The sequence below is a fragment of the Suillus fuscotomentosus genome, assembly GCF_016647785.1.
Source record: "Suillus fuscotomentosus strain FC203 chromosome Unknown F5891scaffold_57, whole genome shotgun sequence".
NCBI lineage: Eukaryota > Fungi > Basidiomycota > Agaricomycetes > Boletales > Suillaceae > Suillus > Suillus fuscotomentosus.
The window spans coordinates 27,668-53,484 of record NW_024539569.1 but is presented as its reverse complement, the minus strand read 5'-3'; the positions used below and the strand labels follow the sequence as shown (position 1 = coordinate 53,484).

Here is a 25,817-nt window from a genome sequence, read left to right as displayed (position 1 = left end):
GCAGTTGTGCTCAAGTGGTGTCCGCTGCGGGTCCAGGTAAGTACATGATGTGTGTTTGTCGGTGCTTGCCTAGGGCCAATGTGGCCTATGATACAATCATTCGGTGGTACAGCTTTTATCAACTTGTAGATATCTCAGTTCTTCTTTCACCAAGAATCACATTACCGCTTGCCAATCTATCTATCGGAATCTGACTCCTTTGTTCAAACTTGGTCGGCCGCGCCGTTTCAGAACCCTCAATATCGGCTGTGACCCATGTCCAAGCGGAGCTACGATAGCAGTGCTCACGAGAAACGCATTTCCAAGTATCGTGTCAACGACGACGATTTGTTCGAGTACGTATGCATGAGTCAACATCGCCCACCTCATGCAATTGACTGTTTTCGGATCCGCGACATAGATATGTCCTTCGTGTAGCGTGCGTACCCTTGCCCCGCGTACCAGCACCAACTTGAACCTCACGTCATCTGCAGTATCATCAACTATGTCATCCAGCCGAAAGCGTCCAATCATCTCGCTCACGCCTCCGAAGTAAAGGAAAAGGAACATCACTCAAAATTTTCAGGAGCTATATCCAACTCCATTGTATCCATAGGTGATATATTCAAGGACCTCAGGGATGGGTCGAAGAGCGTCAAGTTTCCAGAAAAACTCCTCAAAGTATTGGAACAGAAACTGCAGAATATAGCAATGGGGAAAGATGCTGCGTCCGTGGCATAACTGCGCTGCGCTCTGGGATTATATGCTGACACTAAGGTTGCAGGTATTCTGATCAATTAACAAGGCGAACTATGGCCGTTTTTTATGGGCAGTTCATAGGTGACTCCTTCAAGAGGCAAATGAAGGAGAACAGGAGCATAGAGGAGTTGATCTTGATGTTTGCCTCACAAGCCACCAGTGTGCTCAGGAAGGAGCCCACACTCGCTGATGATGGATGGAAGGTTGAGGTGAACAACCAAATTGCACAGTTCGTGAGGATGCTTCGGGATTGCTTGAAGACTCTCAGCCATGTTTCGCCCGAGCTCAATTCACGCCTGGATATGTATCACGCTAAACTTGCACCACCGCAGTCTGCGAATGATTCGGGGTACGACTCTGCATCGGCGTCGCGCGACCGGGGAGATTCCATCAGCACACAGCCGAGCATCAGCCAAAGCATTTCGGATATGCCCTTTGTGATGATTGTGGCACGCCTGTTCAAGATTCCTGAGAACGCCATGCAGGGCGAGGTGGATCGGATGTGGAAAACATGTACGGAGAAGGTAAGTGATGCCCTCCTAGCAGACCCTGTCACTGAATATCAGTAGGCTGCTGTTATAGACCTCAAGGTGAGACGACAGGTAAAAGAAGAGTTATGTATTGACCGTGCGCGTATTGCAGACTTGCTTGAAGAATATCAACGCTGGCGCGCCATTTCCCGGTAGAAAGGAAGACTTCAGCAGTGATACTGCGTGGAATCATTGGCGCACTCAGGAAACCTCAATTCTCTCCCAACTCATGGTAGCGATGGTGTCGCTTAATCCCGAACTTGCCAAGTCCATGCCTTCAGACAACGGTTCCATCTATGCTACATCGGGGGCTCGTCCAGGCTCGCTGCCCTCTGCTCATATCGACTCTCCTAGTAGAACGAAGCGACATACTTCGATTGGAAGCCGACATTCGTTCTTCGGAGCCGTAGACGAAGGTGAGGAGAACGGTGGCGACGATGGGGACGACGATGACGAGATTCGTGTTGGCCACAATTTCACGTTTATTCCGCCAAATCCCAAGAAGTTCTACAGGCGTCTTGTCGAATACTGTCTCGTTACGGATCTAGAGTTTATGTTCAGCCCCGAAGTGGACGATGCTGATGAAGTTCCCTTGAGTATCCTCAGTCCTCCTCACGTGGACCTTATAAACGAGTGTGCGATGCGTTGGCGCATAAACCATACGTATCGTGCTACATGTTTTTTGGATCAGATCAAGCAACTATATGAGCGTAGCGACGTTCCCATGGAGTGCATACCAGAGGCCCTGCAATGTACCACGAAGTTATTGCAAGATCTCGAGATAGACAAGTGGCCCATCCAGGATGTGCGTGGTTGATAGGCATGATCTAACCCGTCACTGAGTTTCTTGATAGTCAGAACTATTGGCATCCGTCTATGGTGGACTTTACAACATCTTCCTCTCTTCTCTATATCACACCATGGATGCCCTGCCGAACCTGAAAGTCAGCGTGGCCCAGCCATATCTCACTGTTCTCGACCTCATACGGGAGAGTGGACTCATCGAGCGTTTTGAAGCAGATATTAGTGCCCGTTTGTCAGACTTGACTACTCACATTCAAGATGTGTCAGTCCAGTTTTATCAAGAGAAGATGCAATCTTTGCAAGCAAGCCCCGGAGTCAACCGGGCGTTGCCATTGCTGCTGATGACGGACGAACTAGAGAAGGCAGCCAAACAGCTGGACAAGCGATTTCCTGATCCTCTTGTTGGGTATGACCCTGCACGAAGCTTGACGTTGGGATACTGATGCTATGTGTTTAGAGGGGTAGATCTAGTTTCTCTTGTAGTGGAAGCCCAGGTTCCACTCTTTATCAGCGAACTTCAGAACTCCTCGAGACGTTTGTATGAATCGTCGATGAATGGTCCAACCCCAGATGTGCCTATACAAGACATATTTTCGCTCTACCGACGAACGCAGGCGTTGCTGTCGATGTACAAAGCATTTGTTCCTCAGTGAGTGTTTTCATGGGGTTACGGCGAAAACCTCATTGTTTGCAAGGGGACAACTGGAGTTTGACCTTGGGCAGTTTTTCACGCCATACATTCATCACTGGCTCGTTGACACAGACAATAAGACCGGTCAGTGGGTGCAAGCTGTAAGTCTCATTCACAGTTGCTGGGATTAAGCTAAACAGGAGTTGGCAGGCAATCGCAGCGGACAAGGTTCGTGCTATGCTTGTATTCTCCCATTTTCTACTTAATGCTACTCTAGTTTGAGGCAGAGAATACAGAACGACATAGTGCATCTGTTGTCGATCTCTTTGACTCCCTCCGTAGTCCAATATCTTTCTTGCAGGACCTCGAGTGGTCAGATGAGTATCAGGAGGCGAGATTTTTCACCAGTCTCTCCAAGGTGCTGATTCAGTGCGTTTTTGTCACATAGTGGTTATTGACGATATTATTCCCAGACGATATCCAAGGCAATCGAGCAATACTGTCGCTCTGTCGAAGAACTTTTCATGACAGAGATGTTTCCACGCCCAACAGACTACCTGCAGCCGCAGAAGTCCTCTGCTTGGCTCGAGAAAGCCAAGTCGCTTGCAATAGCAGGCGAGAAAAAAATCGAACCATTTAACTTCCGCCCAGAGTCTTGCGTCAAGCTGAACAACGTTGAAGCTGCACGGAAGCTCCTTGACAACTTGTATAACCAGATGCAGGTGGACAAGGTCGCAGACACGATCGCTAATCATGGGCCACCTGTTCCCGACAAAAATGAGCGGCCGCGATTCCTGTTTGCTGTGAAGATTGTTATGGCGGAGGACTTGGTACCACTTGATAGTAGTCCTTCCTCGTTGCTAGACACCTTCGTGACGCTCAGTGACGAGGCTGGGAATCGCCTTGTGAAGACGAGGACGATTTATGAGAGCTTGAACCCGCGTTGTAAGTCTCCGTCAAAACTCTTGGACACGACTTGTTTATATGCCGAAAAGGGGAAGAGACTCATGACATATCGATCGACAAGCCTTTATGGTTAATGTGCAGTATACGTGATCGCGCGCTCATGGGTCAACATGACGTTGTTGGCCGGTCCTTCATATGCCTCAACCCCAAGGAATTTGGTGATTTCTTGACCCATGATGTATGGCTAAACCTTGAGAACACCAACAATGGCCACCAAGGGAGGATACTTCTTCGAATCAGTATGGAAGGAGAGAAGGATGACGTACAGTTCTACTTTGGCCGGGCTTTTCGATTCCTAAAGCGGAGTGAGGGAGACATGATGCGGATATTCATTGACAAAGTAAGCCGTCGAATACGATGCCTAGGCTCTTATTCTAGATCTCATTTGTTGCTAGATGTCACCATATATACGACAATCACTGTCCCGACCTGTCCTCAAAACCTTGATTAAAGCTGGATCTCTGGGGCTGGATTACAACAAGGCACTCGGGAATGTCACAGCGCTCTATCGCTCAGCACTGGGCTCCAACGCCAGTGAGGTGCAGATACCTCTTCCTCACAACGAGAAATCTCGTGTTCGGCCCGAGGAACTCACTGACGTGGAGATTGAACGCGCGATCATTCCTCTGTTTGATTATTTCGATGCTAACCTTCATATTCTCAACACCTATCTTAGCGAGACTGCAAAAGATATGGTGATGATGAGGGTCTGGAAGGAGATTCTAGTCATAATAGAGGGTCTACTCATACCGCCGTTGTCCAAACTCTCTAGTGACATGAAACCACTCAGTGACAAGGAGGTAGACATAGTTTTCAAGTGGTTGAAGGTGCGTATGATACTTTTGTGCGCGTACATTCCTGATAGCTTCAAACTAGTTCCTCCGCGACTATTTCTATGCGGAAGGCGAAGGCGTTTCGCTGGAAAAACTACAGAACCAGAAATATCGGGATGTTGTCTCTATTCGTTTGTACTATGACTGGCATACGTACGCAATCTCGTTTCATGTACTGGTAACGACGCTTCATTTTGCTTTGCAGGGATACTCTCATGGAAGAGTGCGTACGCACTATGCAGCAAAGCTTGCGCGAAGCTGTTCCTATCAAGAAGCGCGTGAAGAGTGTATACAACCAGCGGAATTTGGGGACCATTAAGGAGCGCAAGAAGGTGAAGAAAGAGGAGAAGGAAGTCTCGAACGGTGAAACTATTATGAGAATTCTTCGCATGAGGTATGCATCACACGGCTCTTGTGGGCATCAATTCTGACCAAGGTACACAGACCAAACACACAAGAGTTCATTGCCCAGCAGCTTGAAATGATGACAACTGTGCAAGCCGAGCGCGAACGTGCACAAGTTGATAGACAGCCGCGAAGATCTCAACGACCGCGGCAGGCGGAAATCCCTCAAGTTCCGCCACTGCCCTCCGCTGCCTCGTAGCCTTTGTACATTGTACACCGTATACCTTGCAAGCCCTTTGTACGCATCTGTTGACGTATCTCGGGATGGGATGATGTATTTACTTGTGTGTCCAAGAACTAAATTATTACAGACTCTCTAGTGGAGTGGACAATAACTAACGTACGAGAGGCTGCGGAAATCAGGTCGACTGGATCGAGAAAGTACAAACTCGACGTAATGTGCATTCCTGTTTACACGTGTATCAAGATCAATCTGGTGTAGGCGTTCAATCCTTTTGTTGGGCTGACGATAGTGTTTGGTCATTATTGAACACATGGCTGTTTCGAAGAGACGGGCAACCTTGTTCTTTTCGAATCACAGTACTTGTAGTAGTCAAAGATCAGAGTGCTGGTATTACGAATCCGTTTGATGTATTTTAACTATCACTTGAATGAAATCACTATCGCGGTACAATCGCGGCGCTTTGAAAGTCACTTACCTTATTTGGCCAATATTATACTTTCGTCGTACCGTTTACTTGTGAAAAGTCGCCCACACCGTGTCCACAGCGACGGCGACCCTTGCGAGGACAATGGTGCTTTATTCCCCAGATCGGGTGCTTCCCCGCGCCCGGATTTCATGAAAAGCAGACCGGTGGCCAGTGGAAGTCTATCAATTCAGAATTTCCCTTTCCTTCAGTCCACTTCAGCTGCCACCAGTGGCGGCATTGTCGTTCCCTTTTTTTTTAACTTTTTCTATTGCTGGTCATCCTCTGTCTTTGTAGCATTTAAATTCCCTCTCTGGTATAGTGTCACTTTGATCTTCTGTTGCATTTACGTTGCCTGCGATGCTACCAGCCAAAGCTTGTGAGTTGCTGCCATCCAGGAATGTGCTTGCGAGCTGACAGGATGATGGTTGTTAGATGTCTTCATCGGTCTCAATGCTGTCCGCACTCTTAGCATTATCGCTCTTCTTTTGGTTTTCTCTAGCAGCATCCTGGTGATGGTCGATGACATCGAGGCAGTCAACGCATTTGTCGATGGCGGGAGCAACTCGACCTTCACAATTAACTCTGACTACATACAGTGAGTTTTTTTTAGTGCACGTCATCGCGAATGTGCTCAACATTCTGCCTAGAAATAGTACAGTTCCTAATCAGCCAGCTGGCGTGTTTTGGGCAGTATTGAACCGGTTGTTGATAATTGGACAGACCGTCGTTTTGATTCTTTCAGAACTAGGTATGATATTGGCAACAACATGTTAGTATGCGTCATCTCAACCTCTCTCAAGGCTGGCCCGCGGGGTTCTTTGATTACTACTTCCCCGTTCTCGGGAGTGACTTTGGACTAGGTGCTCTTGGAGTGATGCAATGTTTGTAAGTTGATAAACCCCTGCAATCGGTTTCTTGTCAACTCATCCGTACATCAACAGGATAGGAGCTTCTGTTCTTTCTCACTTTGTCAAAGTCTTCCCCCTCGTCTCCGGTTTCTTCCTCTTTTCCATCGGCTGTCTCAACATGCTAATCGGCCTTATCTTCCGAGAACGTGCCAAGTCTACACGTTCCATATTATCATTCCGGGACCGAGCAGATGACATGCTGTCATCACTCGATAAAACCAAAGAAATACCGTTCAGCAAATATAGGATGGATCGAGACGCAGAGATGGGTGCGTGATAAGATTTGAGTTTGCACAGGTGTCACTGACTTTTACTTGTTGTAGGCGTGGGCGTCAAAGAACCGGATACTGCGCACGCTCGCACTTAGGTGTATGATGAATACTATCGTTCCCCAATTCCCGCCAGTATTTAATATAAATGATCAATGTCCGCTGTGCTCTTGGGTACTATACTAAGTTATGTAAACATATATCTTATCTTTCTATCCATACGGCTTGCACTGAACTGTGAAACTACTCAAATGACTGTAATTCTTGCTCTGGTAGCGGCGTTGATCAAGCCTGATCTGACTTGACGGGGAGATGGATGGTTGACACTATTTGGAGCTACAATTTTATACACGTTCGTCACAAGTTGCAACGGCAGGTTTTCAGCTACGGAAAAATGTATGAGTAGTATACATTGCAAACGAGGATGGCGGGACATTTGATACTGGTATCGTACATAGAGGACGGTTCGAAATGCATCAGAGGAAGTGGGTAAAGCACATCGATGAGAGTTTATAGAGAGATGTAAAGACATACGACTCGTGAAGAATGAGAAGGTCTAATGATTACCGTCCGTATATTCAAGAGAAATACAACCAATGAAGAGCCAGAAGCGAGTCCAGAGTCCAACATCTCGTATGGTTGCGTGAGGGCGTGACGTTGTTGTTGGAATTGTAGCTGCGGTAGCATCACCGGCAGCAGGCGTGGTGGACAAGGAAGAGTCAGATGTCTGTGTTTGCGAAGATGGGCTAGCGATGTCGGGCTTGGGAGGCTGCGAGCTTCCTGCAGTAGGGATCTCCGAGTGTGATGGTTTCATTTTCTGTTTCTGTTTCTGTTTCGCAAATGCAACCTCCCTCGCTGAAGCATTTCTCTATGTGATATTAGACGAAGTTGCCGGTGAACATTCGAGAGAGAGAGAACATACACGTTTGCCCTTCGCATATGGAACTTCAACAACAGGGCTGCGCCCTTGCAACTCGGTACCTTCACCGCTTCGCCCAAGCTGTTTCACAAGGTTTCGAGCCCAGTCGAGAAGGGAGGATGATGGTGTAGCATGAGCACTGGAGGGGCTGGGGTTGCGGCGGAATAAACGACTAATAAATGTGCTGCCTGGCAGTATAGAGGAGTGGTGATGGTTTGGTGCGGAGGACTGAGAACATGAAGGTCAGGAAAACAAAACCGAGTTGATAGTGATGACATACATGAGAGCGATCTGGTGGGACTCCATCAAAGAAACCTTGGGGTATCCGATTATTAGGCGGACGTCGTTGCACTGGAGGTCGTGTAGTACTAGCCTAGAGCATATATGCTGAGAACAACAAGATCTTTTAATGAAGGTGTCACGTACATGGAGTGCCAACTTATTGGCCTGGCAGAGTGCGTTCAGTTGTGAGAATATACATTGATGAGACATGCATATCGATTCACCTTTGAATTCGAAAGTAGGTCGTCGAGGCCGGCTTCTTTAACAATTGCAGCAACAGCCCATGTGTACGCGTTTGTGTCCTGGCAGCCAGTTGCTAGTAGCTTTCCATCTTCCAAAAACGATACAGAGCCAACTGCTCCTGCATGCTGGAGAGGCGGGCCGATGAGTTGTCCATTGTCGAGGTTCCACAAAAGCACTGTCTCGTCATGTGATGCGCTTGCGAGGATGCGGTCATTTGGTGATATTGCAATGGCCCAAACCAAGTTGGTGTGCGATTCGAGTAGTGCGGTTTGCTTCCATGTTTTGGTATTCCATGTCCTAATCGAGTGATCGTCTGACCCGGAGATAAGAGTTTTTCCATCCTTGGTCCAAGCCAGGCAAGACACTATATATTTATGTCCTTTGAGAGTTGCGACAAGCTCGCCTGTCGTTGTGTCCCAGATTTTGATGGAGCACTTGATGGGTCCGTCAGTCAAGGGCCCATCACATCCTCCAGTCGCAATCATGGACATGTCTGGTGAATAGACCACTGCCCACACGTCATTGTGCCCAGTCTCGATTGGCTCGAGGATTGTTTCTCCGCTTTCCACATCCCATTGCCTTGCAGTCCCATCGCCAGATCCGCTTAACACTCTCCGACCATCCAGGTTCCAGCAGACAGACCATACCGGCTGTGTATACCCCATCCATCTAGCGATGACTTCGCATGTGTCGATGTCCCACAACCTCACTCCGCCGTCCTCACTCCCGCTAACCACTGTCCTCCCATCCGGAGACAACGCTATACAGCGCACTCCACTTTCTCCGTCTCTCCAGTCTTCTCCTATCTGTTTCCCGCTCTTCAAGTTCCATACCCGCAGCGAGCCGTCACCTGAACAAGTGATGATTCGCTGTCCACCTTGCAGGTGTATGATACCCCGCACCCTTTCGGTGTGTCCTTTGAATTCCTGGTGGGGTTTTATTGCTGATGTCTCTTTCGTTTTAGTGGTGGATGAAGCCATAATTTCAACTACGGAGTGTAGGACCATCTCAGCTTTCATCGATCAATCCCTGAATCATCACTTACAAAGAAGCCTCTAATCAGCGATGGGCAGGCAGCAGGGAACAGTCGTTTTGGTGGTCAAGTCAGAGTTGAGTCCTCTGCTTTCTGGTACGTTTTTGTACATGCTGTATTACGGTGTTAGCTTCACAGCTTATATACAGCATAGGCTGTGCACCTAAAGCGTCTGAACACCCACATGATCTCATTACGTTAAGCTTCAGTCCATGATTAGCTAGCTCTCAACAACGAGAGGCCCTTCTGCCAAGCATTCCCATGGGTTCCCAATGTCAGCTGCTATCGAACGCGACGATGAATTGACATTGCACTCGTTTATGCTAGCAACATCTAATCGGCACTGAATTATCTCAAACTCACTGGTGCTTCAAGTTAGAGTCATCCTCTACCTACAACAAGGACGTACATCAGATCAGCAACATCTTACGAACAAACAGCTAAGGAACATTCCCTACCACGCACTTCACTGAAATAGAATCATACGCGGTGTCCAATCAACGAGAGTCATCTAATCAGCGTCACGGTCCGCATCATAGGCTGCGTCGTTGTGGTAAGCATCATGCTTACAAAGAGTCTGTTAGCTAGGGCAAGGTGGCGGTTTCGAGACGAAGTCGGCTTTTGGTGTGTGGAGACACTGCGTCAAACCAAGCTGCTCAACGTTCAACAGGATAACCATATCAGTACAGCTTGGTAGCGCAACCAACGTTGTATCCCATGCAATCGGCATCCCGAGGAGTCGACAATCACGCTTGTTCATAGCGCAGAATATGACGAACGATGACTACAAGCAGCGAACTTCAAATTGCGACGAAATTGCGAGGTTCCTCGCGAGCAATGAATTGTTTCGCGACGCGGGATCTGCGTGAGGATTCGATTCTTTGTATTTTAACGACTAGTACACATCCTAGTCCGTCGTTCACTGGCAGTCCATCACAACACGATAAATGCTAAGTAGGTTCAGGAACTGCTGAAGAAGCGAGGGTTTCAAAATAAAATCAGGATGTTACAAGTCAAGACGACTGATTCTAATCGTCACTAGTTTGATTTTAAATACATCGACAAGCTCAGTGGTAGAGCGCGCCACTCGTTAAGTAAATGAATGGATAGTACACTAAAGAAGACCAGTACAGTCACAAGCTTTGGACATTGTTATTTATTGTCAGTTCGCGCCCTTCATTCCCCGGTAGTTCCGGCGACAATGTTTCCATGCACACCCCACTCAACCCCAAAGCCGAATATCACCCAAGCTGTAAGGACTATGGCGAACCCAGCCCCAACTGCTACCCAGCGCGCACACGAAGACACAGAGCCTGGTACAGGGCTCTTCAACACTACCTCCTTCTGCTTTGGCGTCGCACTCTCATCCTTGCTTTCCTCGGTAGCAGTATGCAGGCGTAGCTCCCAAAGCTTCTCCACTTCTCTTTCCAGATACTTTGGGCGTACCTCTGAGAGCCGCGCGGCGGGAAGACACCGCTTCCCGAATGGTGTATAGCAGGCGCCCAGGAGTGCACCTGAGACAAGTACGCAGGCAAACGCATATACAAGCCAGACTGTCACAGCACTCTCGAGCGAGTCGTTGGGGGAGAGGTCTTGAAGCCTCCCAGCTGCTGTCACGATGATGACGATGGAACCCTGAATGATCGATTCTGCAAGAAGAGACGGTGAGCGTGACGAGGTGGAGAAGAATCAAGCATACTTTTGATGGCAAAGCTGGAAGTCGCGTCAAGAAGGTCAACAGTGAAGATGTACTAGAGAACTCACGCTGTTGCATAGTAGCGAGAATCTGGTATAATGCTGCGCAAGATCTCCACTTGCGGAGCTGGTGTTAAGCTCTGCAAGATAACGTTAGAGTACTAGTGAATCAAGGATCTCGTGCATCTACCTGAGCAAACGCATAAAATACATATGCGCAAACTAAATTGAATTCAGTACAACGTCTACCTGAATTGTCCCAACTCACCAAAAGTCGGCACTGTCTCGGAAAATCTCAATAGTAGCATTGAGATTAGGAACATACACCCAGAAAGAAATACTAGCCTTATGATCAGCTTCTGTGCTATCAAACGAGAGGATGCTCACGAATAGTCACACGGTGCCCATATGCATCGATAAACACGCCCTCCAAAGGGACAAGTCCAACAGGAAGGAGAAGGTAAAAACTCGACACCCATCCGCCAACCACAGCCCCTTTGTTGAGCCTTTGCTGTGCAAATTGCCTGCGTAACATTTAACAGTCATAACACTATTGAAAGACAATCACTCACGTAGATATCGACAAAAATGACTGCACGCCAGCGTTTTCGAAGGTCGCAAAAAGAATCACAAACCAAAAAGTAAACGGCATCTGGCGCACAGCTGGCCAATTAAACGTTCTAGCCTTACCCGCACTTGGCTGGTCGACCCGCTTGGAGTGATCGACAACTTCGTAATGTGAACGAAGGAATTTATCAAGGATGACGATACAGATAGCGCAGAGAAGAGAGAAGAGGCTTATGACGGCGCTTATCCAGAGAGGCCATGAATATGAGCCAAGATTTTCGGACATCACGTTCGCGGTGCTCTGACCGATATATTGAGCCAGGTTCGCCATCGACCTACATGGTACAAGTGCATATGAGTTGTGAAGGTGTAGTCATAGAACCTACCATATAATACCTGACAAAACGTTAAATAAAAATATAACGATCATGAGGTACCTCACCTATGGACACTCCGAAACCTTTTCCCGGCGCAAAATATGTGGTGAAGATTTTGTGCTGTGCATTATCTAGGGATCCGTCACCGATAGCCGCGATGATCTTGCCCGCCATGAGGACATGATAACTATTGAGTCCGTTTGTCGTTGCGCCGGCCTCTACAATAGCGCCTGCAAGATGAAATGCGGCAAGTATGACGGACATGAGTGGGCCTCCAAATTTATCGATGACGAAACCGAAAGCGATGCAGAGAAATGTGTTGACCTTTTCGAGAGTGAGTACGTCGGTCCCACGTTAGCGGAGCAAGATCGGCCGCACCAGATTCGTTACAGCTACCTAGCGATTCGAGAACGTCAAGACCACTACTGGCACGATTATGTTGAGCAAAATACTTACGAGAGTAGCAAATTCGGAATTGTTAATCTTCAGTTTTTCCTCGATCGTTGTCTTCAGAGCAACGATAAGACCCTGCGGGCATGAAAATAATCTGTTTCATGTGCAAAACTTGAGATATCATGATGGATGCGTACGTTGGACCAATGATTTCCGACTTGCACAGTTCATGAGATACTCGGAAAAATTAATGGAGATGGGTACTTACATGTGCACATACACGTTAATGCAATCATCACTACCTGCCACCTTAAAGGTAGCTTTGGCTTGGCAGCAGGGACTGGGATGGACAGAACACTGATTAATGATTGATGTTGGCCATGTTTGCCTTCGGCATCGGTAGTAGGAGCAACAGCGTTGGCGGAGCGAATGCTGGCAGTGGACATGATAGGTGTAGAGGACCCACATACAACTACAAAAGCCCAGATGAGTCCTTTTAGAATCCACCTTCAAAAATAGAAGCGGAGAAGCTCTTTCGCCGAGTCAAGCAGCCCGATAGCAAGCGAGGACCAAGCGAGGACCAGTTCGTGAAGTTGGTCAAGGTGTTACGAGTCCAACACTGTCCGACAGTCCCAGAGATGCAACTTGAATTTACTATGTGCAGCATGATCCTAATAGTGTGTCGATATTGGTGTTACCTCCACAGTCCTGGCAGCCCGGTTATGAGGCAAGCCGTCGATAAATGGACGAATTTGAATTCGGATCAAGAGCCAGTAACTATCAAGGTAAATTAGTAACGAATAAGCTTCATAGATAAAGCATTCATCCCTTACGGGAAATTTCCACGCCATGAGGGTATGCCAAATTTGGTAATTTTTGCGGTGTTAGCAGCGGACGAGTTCAACACGGACCCTTATCGCACTGAACTCACCTTATTACTTTATTCTTTCTTCTACACGGACATCCATACTCTTTCAGGAAATAATCAACCCTCATGCCTGCTATTGCACACTCACGGCCTTCGAGAAACCATGAGACGATAGGCATATCATCATTGCATACGATACTCGTGCTTCCTATGGTATGTCCACTGCTTTAACGGAATGTGTTTTCATCGACAGAGTACTTTTCTGTCTGTGGACCATATGCGCTGCAGTCGCAGTCATGTTCTCCGGATTAAATCCCATCGCACGTACTTCATTAATGGCAATATGGCTCCGAAATTTGATTGCTCTTCGGGATAGAGATGTGGATATACTAATCCCTTTTTCTCTCTAGACCAGTGTGTGAGGGTACATAAAGATGATGGTGTGAGCCGTAATATAGTTCATCACGAGCGTGCCGTGGAATTGGAGGATAGGTGCATTAGTCGTCCAGTGCGTGACTATCACATCTATATTCTTGTCCCCCTCATCGGGCCGGACAACTTTTGACTTGCTCCATCGTTGTATTGTGTATTTGGTGTGTGCTCACTTGTGATGGTGTATCGAATGCTAAAAGGAGCAACGTGACATGGAAGGTAAGAATAAATGCTCATAATTGCGGAGTCGGGGATTAGGTGTCTACGCACCACCACGATACAAATAACGGCTATAGTTTTGGACCGGGGAGAATTTTTTTTGAGGCGACAAGCTTACATCTGCGAAGCCCAAGCCAGAGCGTCCAGCAGAACGTCGCGAGGTAGTCCACGTTCAACACTGCAGGCACCACGTCTCCTAGGATAAGGGTCTGTTAGCTAGGGTAAGAGCAACACTAGGATGACGAAGGTGGCAGAGTTTCGAGCCTGCGAAAGTTCTCGTCAAGGGGCTATCGCTACCCCAACCGTGCTGACCTTCTGGATTATACTGCCGAGCCTAGATGCCCAGTGGGAGTAAAGGTTCCGTCTCGCGACCGCAATCGCGTTTGATCAACGGCCAGCTGCATACGGTAACCATAACCCACCGGGAGGGCCAGTGAGGTAGGAAGCCAGATCTCGTAGCCTTTAACACACTCACCGAGGGACCCTTTCGGCCGTTTCCGAACCGATTGGAAATGTGGCAGAGATGATGCTGGAGCTCGGAGCCCAGTACCCTTTGCGGATCCTGGAATCGTCATAATAAATGGACCTCGTATGCTGTACTAGCATTACAACCCGACTCCACGCAATGTGAAAGTAACCTTCACATTGCGCGGAGCAGAAGCTCCATTCGATACTTCCCGCAAAATTATCGCGGATGAGGCTTGCCCTACGAATCGGACAAACTTTTGCAACAATCCTATCCATATCATAACAATAAGTCGAATCTTTTGTCTACCCGGGAGAGGCCACATCCTTGACTAGACGGATTTGTATCCTGTCGCATTCGCGCTCTCGTTCTCCAGCACGGGTTTTTTTTATCATGATGAGTCTAATACCTCATCTTATATCAATCTCCTGCAGCCCTACTATCCGCCTACCCTCTCGAAGATACCATATAGCCAGAGACTCGACTTCCCTTTCGATATCAAACCGTTCCGGTGCCCTAGACTACTCCAACGCCTTCAGGAACTAGATAAGGCCATCTCCCGCACTAGTATACTTTTTGACGATACTTGATGTGGCCTAGCCGTTGCCTTGTCATGAGTCAGATGGATTCATTATAGAAGTCTGTGCCCGAGGAAACGTATGCCCTTGCAAATTGAAAAGAAAACATGAACTCCCGGATGGTATTAATGCGACCGTTGTTCGTCGCTCACGGACTTTGTGCCATACTAATCCGTATTGTTGTAGCGGATTGATTCATTAGTACTAATACGCCGATGGTAACCTAGACACGCTGCGAAAAAAAGAACTGCCCTCTTGATAAAGATCGTGTCTCAACAGCACCTATACTCGATCCATCCTGAGGCACTCTTGAGTTCGAGATACAGCTGTGCTTATGGCAGCGGATCAATTCCACAATGGAACTTCATGTTGACTCATTTGGACCTCACATGCATTGTCGTGAATTTTTGGGTAAGATCGATCGATCAATCGGTGTGCATGCATATGAAACATTCCATTTTTACACTTATACGTTGAGCTGGAAAAATACTACCGAAACACTAATGTGATACATCTTCACGTAATGTACAAAGCACTGAATGTCCACACATTCAGTGATGATGAGGAAGAGGGGTATGCTTGCACAGGTATAGAGAGCGGTCAGCATGTCCGCAAAATGGTCATGAACGTCGTTGGAGAACGACAAAGGAGTAGGGGGCAACAAGAACGTCGTAACGCCACGAAAACCCCGAGAAGGGATACGTGGCACTGCTTTGACCAAAACCGGTTTGATCCTAGCTTGAACACTTCCGACCGATAAGTCCAACCATGCAGACGCGAATCAGTCTTCCTCCGGAACCTCGTAAATACTGGACAATGAAGGTCGGCGACGTGGAGTCATAAGACTGGTGCTGCTCCTACGACGGCGGTGGCCGCGCCTGGAGGGAGAGGGCATGGAGCTTGACAGTGGATGGATGTTGTTAGACGGATGCGAGGTGGGGACCGGGGAAATAGACAGGTCGTCGGATAAGGACGACATGGAAGATGACGGAGATGAACTATAGATGACGTATGGCTCTTCCTCTTCCTCGCTCGATGATAGAGAGAGTGATGACGCAGAAGTAGTCAAGCGGGTGACATCGCCATTCTCTGGCATGGGTGATGATGCTGCAAGCCTACCTGAACAGCCAAAGCTCATCTGAAAATTGCATGAGTGACATAATTCATGACGGATTTGGAGTAACGATACTGACCACATCCTGCCGTGCACTAGTCGCCCGAATCCACTCAGCAACACGACGGGCCCATTCTCTCTTTTTCAGAAACTCGATCCGTTCCTTCCTCTGCTGCGCGGTTTCAATGAAATGTTGCTGTCTCCCGCGAACATCATACGGAGGGGAATAAACAGGGGTGGTGACTGGATATGATGAAGCGAGCAGGAGATCGTTCACAGGGTACCCTGCATCGTATAATGAAGACATGGTAGAAATAGTAGGTCCAGATAGTGATGGTAATCTAGAAAGGGAGTAAAGTTGTGTACGAGGGTTGTCTCCGATTATATATGACGGCATGAATTGTGGTCTAGAATGTTTTCCAGAAGCGGTTCAAGCTGTCTCGGATTAGTCAGCGTCAATTTCATTTATTAATCCGATTCATTTTGGAATCATCCGATGGCGGATCCGTTCAATCCGGGTTTCTACCAAGGTCTAGCTACATAAGTACTATGTAGCAACTGAAGCGAGCTCAAAGTTGTATAGTCTCACAAAATTTGGACCAAGGGATACCATCCTCCTTATAATTAATTATAATCCATAGTCCGACATGACATCGTATGCTGTTTACCTGTCACGACCCCGGCGGTTATTTATCATGTTTCGCATCCGCGGTGATACCGCGAAGCCCATCCCAAAGGTTCGGTTCCAATTAGCTAGTAGTAGGACTCACATGCCCCTCGTACCTTTCTTCTGCTCTGCTTTTAAGCCCCTCAGCCATGGCTATAAATCCCTTCTTCAATCCATTCCCGACGAAGGCCCTGACCAGATACGCGAGGAGCCCACCAAACACCTCAATCGTCTCATAGCGTGTTTTGCCTCCCTCAACTTCTACGAGCGCCTGCCACCGTTCCGCGGTGAGCAACCAGTGTGGCATTTCGACGTTCACCCATGCTGTACGATAGTTTTCGTGATCCAGTGCTGTAATCCGCTCGAAAGCGGAGCCGGGAAACCACTGATTGTCAAATGACGGAGGAATGTGCACCGGCTGGATGTATAGGTAACAGCCTTCACGTGGAGTCTCGTCGGGCAGGTGATTCTTCCGCGCATCTGTGATGCGTTGGTCTCGCCTTTTCAAGCTATTTGCATCAACTGCAAACGTTGTGAACAGCATAGCTTACACGAACGGGTTCCTAGATTACCGAGTCAGTTAGGTGGTGGTTATGGAGAGTTAGACCGGTCATCGTCAAGTGTGCAGCATTTACCATTCCTTGTATGACTTCCAGTCCATCAGAACTTCCCACACTTCTTTGCGAGGCGCATTTATAAGACATGAAGATGAGACTGAGAAGACACCGGTCGAAGAAAGTGGGGGAAGACCAGTTCTAGACGACATGGTAAACTACTTCAAAGTGTGGAGTATGTAAGCACAAATGATTCAAGACAAATAGGGTAACGCCCCTTGCACTGAACCGTTGTTGATCCCTTTGGGTGTGATTGTTACGTCAGCAATTTTTTTTTTGCAAATGAAGATCTAGCATCACTCATAGCGTTTGTGGAATGCTAGTATTGTATTAATATGCCGTCTGCACTTGCAAGTCAGTTGGCCGCATCCGCATCTCTAAATGCATCTCTTCTCGACGCTCACACCAACAAACGGAGACGGACAGAATCATACCTTTTTACTGGTCGAGATGCCGACGTTCATGACCTAGACTCAATCCATGCACTTGCTAGCAATGCCTTCGCGCAATTATCCTCATTGTCCCCTGCTTTTACTGCGCGAACCGCAAAACTACCTTCAGATGGGTCTTCCCTGTCTGTGGACTTTGACCAGACTTTATTTTCCGAGGCTGCAAGGAATGTCGATCGTACCATGCAATCCCGGGAGGTGAACGCAAACCTTGATCGCACGCTGAACGCGTTCTTGTCTCTGTTAGGACCGTGGCTCATGGAGGCGCCTACAAGCAAAGTATTAGAATGGCTGGTCAGGAGATTTCGGTATGTGTTTGTACCATCTTGTCAACTTCTGCAACTGACAACGTCCCTGAAGCATTAATGAATTTAACGTCGATGCAGTTCTCTCCCTCTTCTTCCCTTATCACGAATCCCCGCACTTTGTCAAGATGCTCTCAATCCTACACATATCGTGCGTTTCGTTTCGCTTCATGCATGCCAGTTTCATTTTTGACATCTGTCCCTAGTTCTTCTTCCATCTTTTCATTTCTGCTCCCATTTAAATCAACAGCAACGCCTCTTGCACGGAGCTCGATTGTCAAAGCCATGGCTGCCAACCAAGCGGTAGCAAGATTTATTGCATCGTTACTTCCAACTGCGATCAGAGGTAGGAATCTCTATTCAAATCGACTTTTAGCACCAACATAACGCTTTTAGGCTCATCTTCTCATCATACACTTGTGGCTTTCAATGCAGCCACAATGCACGACTATATCGCATCTTCGCCGGCTCTAGATGAAGGCATTCTTGCGTTTTTGTTGTCGGCTCTCCTTGCGCCATTTCAGACTAGTCACAGTGATGCCAACGCAACTGTAAGTTTTCGAATTATGACGCCTTGGTATTACTGACACGATGATGCCTTCCCTTAGCTCGGTAGTTACGTACTGCTTTCCACACTTTCGCATAAAGTTTCGCTGTCATCTGCTGCCGTGGTAGCTATCATTGGAGCAATGGCCACTTCAGCTGCTCCAAAGGGCAAACGGAATACGAAGGACGACAGATGTAGCGAACAATTTGTCAAAGTCGCAATTGCAGTATGCTCACCTCAAGAAGAGCTTGAGACTTTTCACGCCAACACAGGGAATTTATGTCTAAAGATTCCGTAAGTCAACTTTGGGAATGGCGACTATTTGATGTTAAAGTCGTGGTCGCAGCACATTTACGGAAGAACTTCGAAGCGCAGTTCAGTTTGTTGGAGCCGAAAAGTTTATCTTGCCGATCCTTGAGTGTCTCAAGCCCCGGTATGTACAGGCTTCCTCAGGCCTCAACCATCGAGAACAAGGACTTATTATTTTCCAGACTCGAGGAGCCTGTTGTATCCTCTCTTTACGCTGCAATTCTTAGTGCCACGGGTACTCCTCTGAGATTGCTTGAGCGCTTGGTGTCCTCGCTCATACGACTAATTCTCACTAGCAGTGACGAAGAGTCTGTCGCTACCTCAACGACCAATGCCGCACGTGCTCTCTTGTCTCTCGTTCATCAACGTCATGTTGATATTCTTCGCGATGCCGTGGGTAAAATCATCGAGGTCAAAGAGAGCGAGCACGAAGGCGACGATCAGCGATTGAAAAAGAAAGAGCGGAAGACGAAAGCGGATGAGTTGATGATCTCGTTTTCAGTGGTAAGTTTCCTCAGCGTGTGTCACTACATATATTAAGTTAAGAACCTTCTCAGAGTCATCCATGGGCTCAAAGTACTGACGTCAATGAGATTGTCGTTGCTTCAACAAGCACCGCTAAGGAGGCACGCGTTGGGGCTGTCGAGCGGCTATACAAAATTTTGCAAGGGGGGTTGACGCTCGAGGCATCTGATAAGGTAACACTATCGACATCGCTGTTCCTGATTTTTTTTACTAACATCAATATTTCAAGGCCTCAATACAGTCAGCTCTGCTTGCTCGCGTCTACGACACGCACGCTGGAGTTCTCCATGTGTTGTACTCTTCACCTGAAGTATTCCTCTCGACGGTTACTTCAAGCATCACCCCTCAAAAACTCCTGGATGCCATCGTCTCGCAGATTGGTCCGGACCCACCAGCTCGTGCTGTTCTTATTGCACATGTTGCCTTCCTCGCCGGTCATTTTAGCAAGACCTACCCGGATTTATCACAAGCCGTACAAGAAAGCGTGCTATTTCCGTACCTGCTTGCCAGCAAATCAAAGTTTAGGACTGCGCGGGGAGTATGGAAGGCGCTGAAGGAGGCTGGAGGTACTGCAACTGGATGGTTGAGAGGTTGTGTGGATATTTGGGAAAAAGCTGACCTTCTACGTCGCAAGAATGATGAGGAGAATGACGAGGCAGACGTAGACATGGAAAAAATCTGCCAGGCAAATCTCGATGTGGCAGCCAAAATTGCAGGTGCGTGTTCGTTTTTCTGTGATGTCATCATTTGCTTAATTTTTTTTTCGCAGAGAACATCCTTGCTTCCAACGACAGTTCAAGCGATATCTCCCTTATTCTCCTCAAGCTACATGACCCCCTCCCGCACGGTCGCGCCCTTGCTTACCTAGTCGTCCGCGTTTTGCTACTCAGCACGTCATGTGGACAGCAGGTCGACATAGCCTTGCAGGTTCTGGCCGCCATGAAGTTGCACTCTGTTGACGGTTTCGGCGATCTCGCAGATAGCTCCGCGAACTTGCAAGAGGTATGACTATCTTCGTCTCTGCCTTCGATTTTCTGAATATGTGACAGGTGCTCAATGACGCTACGCTGGGCATGAAAGTCACGACAAAGCCTGGAGGCAGAATCACCGTGATGTTTCTTCAGGCGTCCATATTGGCGTTGATCCCGGCTATTCGACTAGCTGACGCACGTACGCCTACTTGGATTACAACTTCATCATTGGTACGTTTTCGAGCCCGACGGTTTATCAGTTGCTCACTTACCTACTAGAGTGATTTATTATCTGAAAAGAAGAGCGTCAAGGACCGCTATGTCGCTCTCATGCAAAACCTATACGCTGTCGCTGTTGCTTCTGGAAGTATCACGCCATCGCAGTTGTCTACTCATCTCATCCAGGCGCTCTTCCTGAATCTAAGAGATACGTCTCTCATGTTCTTACTTGGCGTCCTTCTTGCGCAATCTCCAACCCTGGAGCGCGTGCGAACGCGTGCTCTCTTGCATGCTTTAGCGTTCTTACGCGGGCACAACTCTGATAATGCCGTCGACTTTCAGACGGTATTGCCTTCATTCATAGCGGTGCTCATGGATGCGCGAACGGACAAGCAAGGTCGTGCTTTGATATTTGAGTGCATCTCCGTGTTGGCATCTACCTCGGAGAGGAAACATGTCTATGGGCTGGACACTATATACGGGGCAGAGTCTAGTAAGTTTCCTGTGCCTGTTATACTATCCGGCTTCACAACCATTTCACGATTAGCGCACCTTCAATACCTTGACGCAAAGGATCTCGAAGGCTATTTGAAGGCTCTTCTCGAATGCCACACTCTCCTTGCGCAGGACGGCAATTATATCAAAGTATTCCACCAACAACACTTTGCGGCTGCTAGTGCAAAGTATGTTTGCCTTGTAATCATGTCTTCGTTTTTTGCTTATTTTCTCTCGACTCAGATACAGGCGCCGAGTGATCTGTTACTTGTTGTCGCACGCGGTCACTCATCCAGTGCCCGAAGCTCGCATATCCATCATGTCCTCTGTCGAGGACGTATCAGACACTGCAAGGTCGCATATGGTATTGTCTGCCATGGAGACATTGGCCAAAGACCCAGCTCCTATCTCAAAGTTATTCGGCGTCAACTTCCACCGGTACACCGCTCTCGTAGCATCCACGTTCCTCAGCGTCCCTGTTGGAGATCTGAACACAGGCACGGAAAATTCGGTTTGGCTTATTTTCTCTTTGGCGTTGCAAGCGTACTTCAAGCCAAGTAAGTTTTTTTTTTCTCTTTTTTACATGAGTGGCGGCTTGATGATTTGTAGATGCAATCGCTACAGTCAGGAAACTATTTTCGGACGCGTTAGAAGAGAGGCTTTTTGCGCATCTCGACACGACACGGCAGGCTCAAATATGCGACATCCTTTTGTCGGCAGGATCGCTGGGCAATGAAGTGGTATGATAACGTGTCAGCTGTAACCAGAATTAGGACTGACTTCGATAATAGTACGTGTGCGCGAAGGAGCTTCTGAGCAACCTTCTGCAGGACGTCCATCTGATCAATCATCTGCTCGTGGTTTATCAACCTGCTGGAGCTCAGCCGGATACTCCTGCCAGTAAACGTGCTAAACTCGATAAGTATGCATCCTTGTACTATCATTGTGTCCTGTCCTCATTTCTTCCAATACAGCCCGTCTCACGGAGATGTCGAGGAAAAAATGTCGATATTCACTTTCCTTGCTGAAGTTCTCGGAACGAAGGAACTTCCTGGATCACTTGACCTTCTAACGCAGCTTCTTGATACTCTGGGCAAGATTATACATAACGACTCGCCGATTCCGTCCGATACGAGCTATCCTTGCCAAATGCTAATGGCTGCTGTGGAACAAGCAGCGAGCAAAATCACGGTATTTGATTTTATTGCTCGTCCAATGGCAACTTTCTGACTATGATGAGAAGGAGCCTCCTGCTAGACCAATCCGATTAGACATACTTGTCGAAATCATCAGAGGTTTGATTTAGTTTCCTATTTTTTGTGCCGACTGAAACATTGTTTCACAGTATCGGAAAACCCGCAGACGTTCCATCAAGCACTCCTCCTCATGGCCAGTCTAGCTCGACTCACGCCTGATTCGGTGCTTCATAACATCATGCCTATTTTCACATTCATGGGCACCAATGTCTTCCATCGCGATGACTCGTATAGTTTCAAGGTGGTGCAAAACGTAAGCATCTTTGTGGCTCGTGGGGTGTAGCGTTTGATTTATGTTCACTTACAGACTATCGAAAACATTGTTCCTGTCATGGTATCATCGCTCAAATCTCGACACCCTCCTGGACTTGAACTTTACATCGGAGCTAGGGAGTTCTTGCGGATCTTCACGGATGCATCCAACCATATACCACGCCATCGTCGACAAAAGTATGTCTATCAAGGATTTGACGCTCGTGACTTCGTGCTGATGCACGAGCTAGCTTTTTCATACACCTTGCCGATGTGCTTGGGCCTCAAGAATTCTTGGCCCCGGTTTGCATGTCGCTAGTAGACAGGGTGGCTAATCGGGTGAGCCGGCAACATGAGGACGAGGCTTCAACCTCGTTAGGACTTCCGATATCCCTGCTACGCCATTTCCCCCGAGAGTTGCATCTTCATGTAAGTTTTCTGCGGTAATTCTGGATGCGACTGACGTCTTGCAGGTTCTCAAAGAAGTATTGCGGGAGGCGCAAAGACTTATTCGCAATATCGCATGTTCCGACGAGGCGGGTGCAACCTTTTTGGATTACGTTCAGTACGAGGACAAATTACTTTTTATCTCACTTTCGTACTCATACATCCATTGCAGCGATGATGAGCATTCTGCGAGATCGTCCTCTATTATCATCAAACGACGTGCTCAAGCGCTGATCATGTTCGTCGGTCATGCCATCATACCCACGTCTTCCGCCGATATATCAAAGGGCGACAATGCAACGACGGAACTTGTCTCTCTTTTGGTCGATCTCGCCACAATAGAAGGCGATAGCAACATTTCAGACATCCTGTCAGTCACACAGCAGACCACGTCAAAAGTGATGAATGCCATCGGAGCAGCAGACTTCCTGAACGGAGCTTTAGTCATGTTGCAATCAGACGAGACTAGGGTAGGATTATATTTTCTGTACGAGACCCTTTCTCACATCGCTTCTAGATCAAGGCTGGTGCTCTTGAAATCCTCGCAGAGAGGATACCTAGAGTTACAGATGCAGTCCGTCGCGAACAACAGAAGACGGTCATATCAATCATCGACTTTATTCGGGACGTCGTTTCTCGCCAGTCAGCCGGTGCGCTAGTTAATTCGGCACTCGATGCTTTGAAAGCGATCGGCTCCTCCATTTGTCCTGGCGAGGAGACAGCATTGGTATCTACTGTCCCTTCTGTCATCAAAATCATCAAAGCACGTGCATCATTGCAATCTGCTATAGCTGTGTTGCCGTGTTATGTGTATGGGGCTTTTCTTCCCTCTCGTTCCACGTTACTGAAGAATTTGTAGATCCTCTCTTGGACCTCGGCTTATACCTCACTTCCGAGAGATTGCACAACAGTGTACATCAGTCCTTCAAGAAGGATTGAGTGGCAAAACGGGTGAGCGACTTGTCTCCCATGTAAACCTGCGTAACAGCTTTTGACTGTTCTGCTCGAATAGCGCAAACCCCAGTGGATGGTGCAATTGCTACCCTACAGGGCTTAGTGTCGACGCTTCCCGCTTTCTGTGGTGCTGCAGAACTTAGAGACATCGTCAAACTCCATCTGGAATACTCGGTCACCTTAAGTGGTCTCATGACAGGTTTGATGAAAGCTATTGCGAAGAAGATCCCAAGCAACATGCTACTGCCGGTACTCTGCGATCTGTGGCCCAATTTGGAAAAATCTCAGAAAAAGGCACGCACCTCGCGATATGAACATGATTTTGAATATTGATATCCTGTAGCAGGAACATGTTGATGGACTCATCGCGTTTTTCGTCTTTTTCAAACGCAGTCTTCGGGTAGCTCGACGTCCTGACATCCAGGAGCATATTCGGTCAATATTCTCAGTATTTCTCGACGGCTTTGGCGTGAACATGCAGTCTACGACTGATGTGAGTCACTTCGTTGGCATTTGTGGTGAGACTAACTGGTACCAGGGAGAACCCCACATCATTTCGGCGTTCTTGGAACTTGTTGTAAAACTTAACGAGACGGCCTTCAGACCGTTGTTCCGTCGTTTGTATGACTGGGCATTTGCAGCTGATGATCGTCGCACAGCAAACATTGAGCGCAAGATCACGTTTTGTCACATGTATTCTGCCCTATTGGACTATTTCAAGGTGCGCTCGTAACACATCTTTCAAGTATGACGTTATTAATCTAGTGTAGGGCTTGATGAACCCCTACATGTCAATGCTTCTTCAAGCTTTGTGCGACATATTGGAGTCTTTGGCCGCAGGGTCAATTCAAAATCCGTCTCTATGGTTGTCAACAGTCGAGACTCTCACAAAGAGTTTCGAAAATGACGACGGTGGTGAGTGAGAACGCGCGACTTACAGTGCCACTCACTGATGATTTTGGTAGTGTTCTGGCGCGACGACAAACTGGCCTCGGTAGCAAAGCCTATCATAGCTCAAGTTTCGAGTTGCATCCGATTGAATATCGGGAAACAAGCGCTGACTAATTGCTTGATTGCTATGACGAGCGTGGCCGTAGATGACTCCTTACTCAAGTCAATCAACATCGACCTGCTCATGCATACTCGCGCAGAGGATGCTCGTGAGCGCATATTTGCTCTGTCCTGCTCGGAAGCCCTCTGGCGCGAACATGGTGGGAAGCTCATTGGTTCGTTCTCGTGTTGTCCATGCCATCGAGAATAATGCTAACATCATGATAGGCTTCGTAGCAGAAACCACTACGTTCATTAGTGAATGTGCTGAAGACGAGAACGACAGCGTCGTTCGTGAGACACACAAACTTAAGAATGCAGTTGAAGGCGTGGCCGGGAGTATTAGTGGATTATGATCGTGCATTCCTGTCATTCTAGACCTATGGGGGTGTTAGTCGAGGTTCTATGGTGCAGAAAGCTTGAAAATTGAAGGATTCTTGGTATGACCGGAAGGCGCGAGCTGGCCCCTAATACCTAAGTACTCATTTGAACAAAAGACGATGATGGAGGCTTAACACGAGTCGAGCACATAGGGACTTTGCTGAACATTCTAGTCGACAAAAAAAACGATATCATACGAAAACAAGATAGCTAGAGGATATATTAGGGTTATTGTACAACAGAATGAAATGAGGATAGCAGATCAACATGTGAATATAAACCAGACCACAGTAGAACTACACACCAATATGAACAAATATCATCCTCTGCTCGAGCGGCACTTTCGTCTTCACCGCGTGCGTAGCACAGTTGAGTGCCCAGGCTGCCCTCGTACAGTCCATGACGCCACCATTCTTCAAATCTCCAAACATATACTTGTAGAAAGCTTCGACAACA

The 25,817-nt window shown here is 47.7% G+C and overlaps 7 protein-coding genes across 7 annotated transcripts; 3 read left to right on the top strand and 4 right to left on the bottom strand.

Annotated features, from left to right (window-relative positions):
* The first annotated feature begins 60 nt into the window (after positions 1-60).
* Positions 61-5,541, top strand: F5891DRAFT_1247664 (uncharacterized protein). The gene is made up of 17 exons (XM_041369841.1): positions 61-335; positions 401-418; positions 474-707; positions 764-1,262; positions 1,308-1,328; positions 1,381-2,073; positions 2,123-2,478; positions 2,530-2,721; positions 2,768-2,864; positions 2,914-2,931; positions 2,981-3,121; positions 3,177-3,648; positions 3,699-4,009; positions 4,065-4,496; positions 4,546-4,655; positions 4,708-4,896; positions 4,947-5,541. Exons 1-17 carry the CDS (start codon positions 256-258, stop codon positions 5,104-5,106), a joined length of 4,023 nt encoding a protein of 1,340 aa, XP_041221803.1. The 5' UTR covers positions 61-255; the 3' UTR covers positions 5,107-5,541.
* Positions 5,542-5,607: 66 nt separating this feature from the next.
* F5891DRAFT_1054854 (uncharacterized protein) lies at positions 5,608-6,879 on the top strand. Its single transcript, XM_041362632.1, has 6 exons — positions 5,608-5,933; positions 5,990-6,152; positions 6,205-6,305; positions 6,358-6,442; positions 6,499-6,734; positions 6,789-6,879. The coding sequence occupies exons 1-6, from the start codon at positions 5,915-5,917 to the stop codon at positions 6,830-6,832; spliced, it is 648 nt and encodes a 215-aa protein (XP_041221802.1). The 5' UTR covers positions 5,608-5,914; the 3' UTR covers positions 6,833-6,879.
* Positions 6,880-10,196: 3,317 nt separating this feature from the next.
* Positions 10,197-13,148, bottom strand: F5891DRAFT_1054832 (major facilitator superfamily domain-containing protein). Its single transcript, XM_041362631.1, has 14 exons — positions 13,077-13,148; positions 12,512-13,020; positions 12,441-12,460; positions 12,307-12,378; positions 12,229-12,246; positions 11,916-12,174; positions 11,860-11,869; positions 11,479-11,808; positions 11,294-11,430; positions 11,175-11,246; positions 11,097-11,128; positions 10,976-11,046; positions 10,911-10,924; positions 10,197-10,860 (listed from the first exon to the last, which is right to left on the bottom strand). The coding sequence occupies exons 2-14, from the start codon at positions 12,687-12,689 to the stop codon at positions 10,388-10,390; spliced, it is 1,686 nt and encodes a 561-aa protein (XP_041221801.1). The 5' UTR covers positions 12,690-13,020; positions 13,077-13,148; the 3' UTR covers positions 10,197-10,387.
* A 190-nt stretch (positions 13,149-13,338) lies between these two features.
* On the bottom strand, positions 13,339-14,623 carry F5891DRAFT_983583 (uncharacterized protein; the record flags this gene model as incomplete). The annotated part of the gene is made up of 8 exons (XM_041377339.1): positions 13,339-13,393; positions 13,440-13,517; positions 13,540-13,676; positions 13,717-13,736; positions 13,881-13,971; positions 14,075-14,096; positions 14,238-14,498; positions 14,538-14,623. 8 exons carry the CDS (start codon positions 14,621-14,623, stop codon positions 13,339-13,341), a joined length of 750 nt encoding a protein of 249 aa, XP_041221800.1.
* Positions 14,624-15,235: 612 nt separating this feature from the next.
* On the bottom strand, positions 15,236-16,300 carry F5891DRAFT_1165688 (uncharacterized protein). Its single transcript, XM_041365400.1, has 2 exons — positions 16,000-16,300; positions 15,236-15,944 (listed from the first exon to the last, which is right to left on the bottom strand). The coding sequence occupies exons 1-2, from the start codon at positions 16,225-16,227 to the stop codon at positions 15,588-15,590; spliced, it is 585 nt and encodes a 194-aa protein (XP_041221799.1). The 5' UTR covers positions 16,228-16,300; the 3' UTR covers positions 15,236-15,587.
* Positions 16,301-16,436: 136 nt separating this feature from the next.
* Positions 16,437-17,429, bottom strand: F5891DRAFT_1054819 (uncharacterized protein). The gene is made up of 3 exons (XM_041362630.1): positions 17,223-17,429; positions 17,139-17,150; positions 16,437-17,087 (listed from the first exon to the last, which is right to left on the bottom strand). Exons 1-3 carry the CDS (start codon positions 17,351-17,353, stop codon positions 16,670-16,672), a joined length of 561 nt encoding a protein of 186 aa, XP_041221798.1. The 5' UTR covers positions 17,354-17,429; the 3' UTR covers positions 16,437-16,669.
* A 54-nt stretch (positions 17,430-17,483) lies between these two features.
* On the top strand, positions 17,484-25,745 carry F5891DRAFT_1054817 (uncharacterized protein). Its single transcript, XM_041362629.1, has 31 exons — positions 17,484-17,958; positions 18,011-18,106; positions 18,162-18,301; positions 18,352-18,506; positions 18,564-18,796; positions 18,849-18,935; positions 18,994-19,315; positions 19,369-19,509; positions 19,566-20,052; positions 20,106-20,338; positions 20,386-20,538; positions 20,587-21,019; positions 21,074-21,209; positions 21,265-21,578; positions 21,631-21,761; positions 21,813-21,943; positions 21,996-22,212; positions 22,265-22,316; positions 22,367-22,530; positions 22,585-22,727; positions 22,781-22,958; positions 23,003-23,094; positions 23,149-23,446; positions 23,494-23,786; positions 23,836-23,927; positions 23,989-24,224; positions 24,277-24,423; positions 24,469-24,651; positions 24,701-24,845; positions 24,896-25,156; positions 25,209-25,745. Exons 1-31 carry the CDS (start codon positions 17,537-17,539, stop codon positions 25,334-25,336), a joined length of 6,243 nt encoding a protein of 2,080 aa, XP_041221797.1. The 5' UTR covers positions 17,484-17,536; the 3' UTR covers positions 25,337-25,745.
* The last annotated feature ends 72 nt before the right edge of the window (positions 25,746-25,817 follow it).